This window comes from Lathyrus oleraceus, chromosome 3, assembly GCF_024323335.1.
Source record: "Lathyrus oleraceus cultivar Zhongwan6 chromosome 3, CAAS_Psat_ZW6_1.0, whole genome shotgun sequence".
In the NCBI taxonomy this organism is placed as follows: domain Eukaryota; kingdom Viridiplantae; phylum Streptophyta; class Magnoliopsida; order Fabales; family Fabaceae; genus Lathyrus; species Lathyrus oleraceus.
In genome coordinates, this window is record NC_066581.1 from 530,792,842 (window position 1) to 530,802,430 (window position 9,589).

Sequence of the window (9,589 nt, forward strand, 5' to 3'; positions counted from 1 at the left end):
TTCAAAATATGAAAGAGGAAATTTTTTGAAATTTTTTGGTGAAACTCTCATATTTTTTGGGTCAACATTAAAATTAATATGAATTAATGAAAATAAAAGGATTAAAATGAAAATTAAATTATCAGAAAAACATGGACCACTTGATCTCCCTCATTAATTGAGGTGGCAGATCAAGTGGTCACAAGCGCGTAATCCACGATATGCCTGAGTCAGCGCGCCACATGAAAGGTAATTCAAACCAACACACGAGATTATTTCATTTCAAAAGGATCATGTGGCTCTGAACACGCCAACTCACCACCAGAGCTACAACTCTGGTCTCCTTCTCAGGCGAGCCTCGCCGGACTGGTTCAGTCATAACCATCACCAAAATTAAAAAGAAGGATATGATTTCAAAGTAAAAATGGCATTGAGCACGAATCTGACCTCAATTTATCCTAACTCCAAGTATATTGAGAGATACATGGAGTTGAATTTTGAGGTACATGAAATGAGTTGCTTCGATTTGACCTCAAAGAAACTCAATCTTCTTGCCTACATTGGTAGGACTTCAGACTAACAAGGAATCAAGGGAATTGAGCAAGATTTAGAGAGAATCGAAGAGATTAAAATTTCTGGAAAATACCTTCAATGTAGGTCTGGGTTCAGCTGTTCTTGCCTTGGCTCGTGCTTGATCTCACTCCAAATACTTGCAAAAGAAGAATTGAATGCTCAAAAGGTCTTGGATCCCTGGAGGTTTGAATCTCAAAGCAGTGAGAATTCAAACTCAATTTCAAGTGAAATTCTCAGGATTATACTTTGGAATGAGAGGGTTAGAGGTTTGGGATCAAAGCTGGCGCGAATGTGTGTGAAATTCTGAGCATATGGAGCTCTATTTATAGCCAATTCAGTTGATATTTGCACACTTGAAATGAACTTCCAAAAATAGCAATTTGTGATGCATGAGTGCATGGGGGTGAGCAGGCCCATGACATCACTCTATCTGATCCATAATTGAGTGTAAGCAATCACTACGCCAAATAAGGGAAAAGAGGGCGCTTTTTTTGGCCTATAACAGTGCTTTAAAGCGCCCTCTAATCTGGCGCTGGCATAGGTAAAGACAACGCTTTTTTTCCTGGTGAAAGCGCTCTCTAAAGTGGCTCTTTAAGCCCTTTAAGGGCCACTTTAGAGGGCGCTTTTTAAAGAAAGCGCCCTCTAAAGTGGAAACTTTTAAGGGTTTAGAGGGCGCTTTTACTGGAAAGCGCCCTCTAAAGTGGAAATTTAAAGGGTTTAGAGGGCGCTTTTACTGGAAAGCGCCCTCTAAAGTGGGTGGTTATTTAAATTTTTTTTTTTAAAAAGCGCTATATTTTTTTATTTATTTTAGACAACCTGTATATTGAAGCAGTACACCTAAAACTGTATAATTTGAAGCCCTTTTTCACACATTGCATTCAACAAGCCTTATATACAACAATCCATACATATACAACAATCCACTGATATATAATCGTTTAACTTCTAAAGATTCTAAATATACAACCAATTCATAACTTAAAAAGAAATAAAGCTAAGTAGCAAAAGCATCTCTGAGATGTATGTTTTTTTTAGTTCTTTATTGTTAACTATGAATAAAACTAAGTAGCAAAAGCATCTCTGAGAATATGCACTGCCTAAGATTTATGATGTCAAACATCTCTATAAATGTTAAATCCGCTGTCCTGGATTTAGCACCAGCATAGCGCTGGTACTCCTCAAACACAGAAGACAGACACCAGTTCTGCATCTTTCTGAAGCAACCAACTACACAACCTGTTCTATGCTGCATTATAGAAGAAAAATCATCATTAGAACAAACAATTAGGAATTCAAAACAGAAATTCAGAATTGAGAAGATAAACATGCAAGTGATCAATCTTATACCTTTCCTCGTTTGCAATGAATCAAAACAGGGTGATTTCTCACATCTGAAACCAGACAAAATTAAGGAATTAGATATCTAACAAACAAGAGAAACACCAACAAAGATATACAAAAAATCTGCATTTCAAAGTTGAATAAGCTTGCTTCAAATACCAAGTAAAATTTTCAAAGCCTCCATAATAGAATCACTGAGAATAGGTAAAGAAACTTCCTGCAGAAAAATACAAAGATTTATTAACTCTAAAACAAAAAAAAAGAGATAAAACCAAAAATGAATCACCAATCCACATAGGTCAAATTTCATGATTATTAGCAGCTAACACCAACCCATATTTATGATAAACCCCAAACCCCCTTTTTCCCCTAATTATACAATTAAACCTAAAACCCTAATCTAATAATCTGCAAAAATAACACAATCACAGAAAAAATTCAAACTTTGAGTAATACACATACATTTCATGATTTCAATGAAATTTCATTAACAAAATTCAGAATGATTCAAACAATCACAGACTTTTTAACAACAATCAAAACCCAATTCAAAACATCATACATTGAAATAACATGATTAAACACATTTGAACACATATATGATGAATACGAATATAAAAAATTACCGTTTTCCCCTCAATTCCAAATTGAAATAGACGAATATTATGTGATTTAAGAAACTTCAAATTCTCCTCCGGATAGGGTTCAGGACACAAGTATCTGCATCAATTCGAAAAAAGTTTCACCCTAACCATATATATATATAACATCAATAAATCAATAAATAAAGAGTCATTTTAATCATAGTTAACAATAAAGAACTAAAAAAAATGGAACAGTTGGTGAAATTTAACCCATAATGCCTAGTCTCCATTGCTAGCATTGCAACACAATAATTATTGTTGAGAATACTCAATAAATGTATGAACCAAGAAAAATGAAACCAAAAATGAACAATAGCGAACGTCAGAAGAGAAACCAAGTAATATGAAGATTAGAAAAATACCTATGGTGTCAAAATCGAACAGCTAACAACGAATTAATAGAAGGAGGAAACGTCGTAGATCTAACAGAGGTGGAAGGAGAACGCCTTAGAAGTAGCGAAAATCGTAGCAGTGAAAACCCTAACGTGAAAAAGAACGAAAATAACAGAGAGTGAAATAACAAAACGCGCAGTATGTTATAATTTTAATGTTTACTAAAGGGGACCTTAGAGGGCGCTTGTGGAAAAAAAGCGCCCTCTAAAGGGGGCCTAAGAGGGCGCTTATGAAAGCGCTCTCTAAGGCTTTCCAAAAGCGCTTTATAAACTGGAAATGCACATGGACTTATAGAGCGCTTTTTTAAAAGCGCCCTCTAAGGGTAACCTTAGAGGGCGCTTTCTAAAAAGCGCCCTGTATTGTTGTCCCTCTATCTCCTCCTTATTTTTTCGCTTCACCTTAGAGGGCGTTTTATTACAAAAGCGCCCTCTAAAGTGCGCTGTCTATTCCAGTTGTTCGCTCCTTATTTTTTCGCTTCACTTTAGAGTGCGCTTTTGTAATAAAGCGCCCTCTAAGGTGCGCTGTCTATTCCAGTTTTTGGCGTAGTGAATGTTGAAGTCATGTTGGAATACTAGGCAATTGTGCATGGATGTTTAAAGTTCAATCTTGCCAAATGATGATACCATGTTCAAGTCATGCGCAGCCTATTCATTTCTTGTTCAAAATGGATGAATTTGGGCTTTTTGGAAAGGTTAGATCAAGAGGAACAACTTTTATGTTCAACACTTCTCCATTTGGAGATTGGAACTTGAAGAACTTTGAGGTGGAAGTTTGGAAATCTTAACATATTGAAAATTTTCCTAAGTGTCAAGTCATATGTCTCAATATTCCACCTTGCTTAACTTTTTATGTGAGCTTCAAATGAGTAAAGTGTCTTCATAAAAGTTGTATCTATCTCAAATACCTTCAAAATGATCACCAATTTTGTGTCATTTGGATTTGAAATGATAGAGTTGTGCATTTTTTATGTTTGGAAAAATCACTTAATCAATGGTATAGGTCAAAAGTGACCTATAATGTAACCTCATATCACATGCTCATAAAAGTTGAATTAGCTCTGACTCCAAACCTTAAAGTTGAAGTAGAAATCTTGAATTTGATTGTGCAACTTGGAAATCTTTAATCTCATAAAAATTGAGCACGTTATGGCCTTGGGAAGTTGACTTTCAAATTAGGGTTTAGACAAAATGACTTATAATGTTTCAACATAGAAATTGATTTTCCAAGCAAAACTAGCTCTAGGTCTAAACATGAAAGTTGCTTAGAATGTTATTTAGAGTAAGTTTTATCTTGGAATCATTTTCATATGGTGAAAAGTGTAGGAGATAGGGTCTAGGGAGACCCAATTTTGATCAGATGAACTCACTGGCCAACCCCCATCAACCAACTTGCTAATCTTCAATTATCTTGACTTTCTAGGCTCATGGTAAATCATATATGCGTAAGATGATGAAATTTTGAAGTGCCCCTTAAGAAATTTGATCAATTGGTGAGATAGCCTGTTGGAGAAGTTACTTAAGATACCCAGTCAAAATAGGGTTTCCAAGGCAAATCACCCTTAAACTCTTGAAGAAAACTTGATCAATATAACATGTAGTAATCAATGGAACTCATATATGATGCCCATAACCATTCTTGGATCAGATCATGGTTGTGCTCTTTGTCATGAGGGTCTCAAACCCTAGATATGTACTTGATAGATCAATGGAGATCATGCCCTACCTACAAAAGAGTTAAGCCAATGCAAAGACATATTTTTGGTATTTTGGTTAGTGAAATGATAAAATACAAGTATGATACAATCACATAGTGCTTGGTGATCTCTCCCAAAATAAACCCAATGAAAGAGGGGTAAGGAGGATGCCAAGGTATGATCCAAATGCTAATGCTTATGATGAAATTGCATGAGGGATCTTAGGGTCCAAATTGAGGTCTTACAGCTGCCCCTATTTAAGGGCATTCTAACTGAGGAGGCGAAGGTTAAAATCTTCATGTCGACTCAGTAGAATGGGCTTAAATAAAAACATATAGAAACAAATTTTGGTACCTAAGAGACCTCATGATGCATATGATATGAATGTAAAAGTACATTCTTTGTGGGGAAATATTGCCACAAAGGAAAAAGAAGTCAGAGAGAGACCGAAAGTCCGCAGGAGTAAAATGCATTCCGTAAGAAAAAGTCACTGGGGAGACAAAGACTCTATGGGGGATAAAAAAGGTTACGCGTAGACCAGGCTACGACTTAAAACTGCTGGAGGACTCGAGGAGATCCATGTAAAATGGAAAGACTCAGCCGAGGAACAACAACATCTGCAGGGGATACGAGTAAGTTAGGATAAAACTGAAGTACTTGAATCATGCAGAGGAAAAGCGGTTTCACTAAGGAAATGCGCACTCAACTCAACTGGGGAAGAAATAAACTTCAACACAGGAGGAGCAGAAATCTATTATCTACTACCTGTTACTGTGTAAGGAGATAATAAAGATCTGACAGAGAGGACATTCGTCATCGGTTAGGATGAACATATCAAGGATGACTCGCTGGGAACCAACAGAAAGGAATATTCATTACCGGTTACTGGGTAATAATAACCTTGCTGGGGAAAACTGCAGAAAATAGGATTTACAACTACCAGTTACTGGGCAGAAGACCAAGGGTGAGAGTATCCGTCATCGGTTAGGATGAACATATCAAGGATAAACTCAACAGGGAAGAAAATCCGTCATCGGTTAGGATGAACATATCAAGGATAGACTTGCCTAGGATTGTCAAGAAGGATACCCGTCATCGGTTAAGATGAACATATCAAGGGTAAACCAACTGAACAAAAAAGTAGGAATTACATCTATCGAATGCTGGATAGAATACCGTCAAAGAAAAAATTCGTCATCGGTTAAGACGAAAATATCAAGGATAGACTCTGTGAGGAGATAAAATAGGAATTACATCTATCAGTTACTGAATAGAATACCAAGAGAGAGAATCCGTCACTGGTTAAAGTGAACATATCAAGGATCAACTCTGCGGAGGGAACAAAAAAAAGGATTTACAACTACCGGTTACTGGGTAGAAGACCGCAAAGAGAAGGAAACCCGTCATCGATTAGGATGAACATATCAAGGATTAACTCTCTGGGGAACAAAAATAGGGATTACAACTACCTTTTACTAGGTAGAATACCAAGAAGAGAATATCCGTCACCGGTTAGGATGAACATATCAAGGATAGACTCAAGCAGGGGAGAGAAAGATATTCGTCACCGATTAGGATGCACATATTAAGGATATACTTCCTGGGGAATCATATCCATTTGGGACTCTACTGAGGAGAAAAAACAGGGGTATTTTTTCCTGGTATTGAGCAAGAAGTAACAAACTGCAATCTAAGAAGAATATTACCAGTTACCGGGCAATAAACTCTTAGGAGACTCGAAGCATCTATCTAGGTAAAAACTAGAAATATTGGCCAACCATTCGACATACCTTGCAGTCTGTATAAACTTGCTTTTAAAGAGTCTTTCTACTTCTGTTTTTATCTTTGCCATAATCTCTGGGGCGAAACGCCTGGGCGTCTGCTTCACTGGTTTTCTCCCAGCTTTTATGGGCAGCTTTAACTCGACCAAATCTCTACTCAAACCAGGAATTTCATTATAATCCCAAGCGAAACAATCTCTAAGTTCTTTGAGTATGGATATTACCTCAGACTTTAGTTTGTTGTCGATGTTAGCGCTTATATATGTTGGCCTTCTTTCGCCATTTTCGCCAAGGTCGACTTCTTCCAAAGGGTCTTTTGGTCGGATTCTCTCTAGTGCCTTTGGGTCTTTTTCGAACCCTAAAGGTTCACTGTCGTAAATGAAATCCAGATGCTGTATGTCGACGTTCCCTTTATTCAATGCATAGGCCTCAACAACCATGTTTTCTTCAGCCTCTATGGCCGACTTTATTTTGTTTTCGACAACGTATGCCGAAATCTTTCTTAAAGCTTCCAATTCAGACATCATCACTGGCACCCCCCCAGCCTGTCGGACGGATACCTGTGTATGGTGGATCATCTAGGCGTTCCACATCCCAAATGAAGTCGTGAGTCTCATGTAGAGTTAGAGAGACAAAAGCTTCACTTAGATTGGCATATACATCCTCAGCTGGGAAGCAAGGGGAAATGTTGGCCAGCTTTCTTTCAAACTCCTTCTTGCCGACATTATTCACATCGGCCATAAAATAACCTTGGTCGGCCTCAATGTTTTCGGCCACTCCATCCTCTCTCCAAATCACCAGCCTTTGGTGTGCTGAAGAGGGCACGGCTCCGACGCCATGTAGCCACTCTCTGCCAAGTAGTAAGTTGTAACTTGGCCTTGCGTCAATCACCATGAATAGTGTCGGTCTGGCCATCGAACCTACTGTAACATTCACCATAATTACTCCCATGGTGCTTTTTGTCTTTCCTCCATAGTCTGACAAGACCACGTTGTTAGACCTGATGTCGGTGTCGTACTTGCCAATCTTCTTCAGAATATGATATGGCATAATGTTTACCGTGGCACCACAGTCGACCAAAATTTTGTTGAAGGTTATGCCTTCCACTTTTGCCCGGATCAGTAGTGGTTTCAGATGGTTTTTCATGTTCATTGTTGGTCTTTCGAACACTGCTTCTTAACTTTCAGCAGTACCATCGTTCAGCATAAAATAGCATCTTGGTTGGTGTAACGCCATTTCTTCAGCATCAGCGTTGTCCCCTGATCCTTCGACTTCAGTCACACAGTCGTATTCTTGTGGTAGGATTGATACCACGTTGACCAGGATGTCGAGGCTTGCTTCGGATTCTGAATTGAAGTCATCAGTCACTTCATCAGAACAATTTTCAGCTGGTCGATGCACATACTTTCTTATCCGTTCTTTCGCCGCTGTGTCGACCTTCACAATTTTCTTCTCAGTATTCGCCTTGCTGGTTATGCCTCTTGCAGCGTCTCTTTCATCTTGTTTACGCCTCTGAAAGCGTCTCCATTGAGTCTGTGTCATGGGGTTCTTTCCCAAATAGTTTTCAGAGATATGAGTCCTCTTCTCTGACTTGAATTCACGCCTATAGTTTACTGCTAGACCTCCTCTAGTATCAGCAGCAACCCCTTGTGGGGTATCTTGTCTTTCCTGAGGTTTAATCCAGGTACCTCTAGGCGCCCTGGCCGACGACACGTAGCTTTTGGGCCTTGTTGGGTGATGTCCCACAGCCCTTTTTTAGCCTCCCTCATTCTGGTAACCCCGGGTTTGCACATTCCTTTTTCTCTTACCCAGCTGCAGCTTCTAGAAGTTCTTCGCTGCTATCTTGTCGGTGACAACACCACACCTTGGACACAAGCATACCTGTGAACCCTTGTTTTTGCAGCGATACAGAAAATCCACCAAGTCCTCATCAGCCCTTGGGTAAACTTCAGCTATATCGACATCTGGGCTTTGCCCAGTTTGTTCCAGCATGTTGGCCTCATCATACTCGCTGATCTCGACCATGTTGATCTCGACTGGTTCCACGAACAGGGCTTCCTCCTGGTGAAGAGGATCAGTGTCGATCTTCATCCCGCGGCCAGCAAACTTCAGCCTGCCTTCTTGAATCGCTTTTTGAACCAAATCCCTGAAAAGGTAACAATTAGAGGTGTTATGACCAAGATAGTTGTGATATTTACAAAAACCTCTTTTCTGTCTTTGTTCCAACGGTGGTATTTTAGTACCAGGCGGCACCACCATCTGCCCATCTTTGACGAATAAGTCAAAAATTTCTTCACACTTCGACACGTCGAAAGTGTAAGTTTTCGAGGGGAATTTTGGGTTGTTTTCGACAGGATTCTTGCCTTGCGCAGGCAGCAATGAGCGACACTCATAAGCGGACCCTGGCTTCAGTTCATCCACGTCGATTTCTAATTCGGTCGATGAAGCATAATCTGCCTCACGTATTGGGTCGATCGCATCGTATTCGACGAACGCTACCTTTTCTTTCTTAGACTTATTGTGCCTAACTTTTTCTAGCCTCAATCGTTCTAGGTGTCGGACTCTGTCATCCAGTTGTGACATACTTTTCACAAAAGTTGGATCTATCTTCTTCCTGATGGAATAATCTAAACCCCCTGCGGCCATTTGAACTAGTTCATGCTCTGGAACTTGTGTGAAGCACCCAGCCTTTAAAGACCTAAAATGATTTAGATAATCATCTATACTTTCAGCGAACCTTCTCTTAATACTAGACAATTCCGCCAAACTAATTTTGGAGTGTCCTTCGTAAAACTGTTCATGGAACTTCTTTTCTAACTTGGCCCACGAGTCTATGGAACTTGGAGCCAGCGAAGTAAACCATGTAAAGGCCGCCTTGGTCAGAGAAGAAGGGAAGTTTTTTACTTTTAAGCATTCATTATGAGCTAGATCCCCTGACTCTGTCAAGTATCTGGCGACATGTTCTATTGTCGATTCACCATACTCTCCCCCAAATTTAGTGTACTTAGGCACCTTCATCCCCCTGGGTGCCTCGGCTTGGAGAATAAATTCAGCTAATGGGGAAATGTATAATGGCCTTTGTAACGTGGCACCCATGCCATTTCTAGCCATAATCCTTTCGACAATAGTTGTCAAATTATTTTCCACCGCCAAGTCTTCTTGTCGGTGTTTATCGATGATTTGAT

At 39.4% G+C, this 9,589-nt stretch overlaps 1 protein-coding gene across 1 annotated transcript; it reads right to left on the bottom strand.

The window, feature by feature from the left end:
- Positions 1-1,597: 1,597 nt before the first annotated feature.
- On the bottom strand, positions 1,598-6,844 carry LOC127131990 (putative tyrosine-protein phosphatase OCA1). The gene is made up of 5 exons (XM_051060859.1): positions 6,414-6,844; positions 2,520-2,613; positions 2,053-2,110; positions 1,900-1,943; positions 1,598-1,798 (listed from the first exon to the last, which is right to left on the bottom strand). The coding sequence occupies exons 1-5, from the start codon at positions 6,842-6,844 to the stop codon at positions 1,598-1,600; spliced, it is 828 nt and encodes a 275-aa protein (XP_050916816.1).
- Positions 6,845-9,589: the final 2,745 nt, after the last annotated feature.

Coding starts and splice junctions, on each gene's coding strand:
- LOC127131990 (XM_051060859.1), bottom strand. CDS start 6,844: ATGGTTGTTGAGGCCTATGCATTGAATAAAGGGAACGTCGACATACAG. Junction 2,614..6,413: donor AAGTTTATACAGACTGCAAG/GTATGTCGAATG, acceptor GAATTGATGCAG/ATACTTGTGTCCTGAACCCT. Junction 1,799..1,899: donor TTCATTGCAAACGAGGAAAG/GTATAAGATTGA, acceptor TCTATAATGCAG/CATAGAACAGGTTGTGTAGT.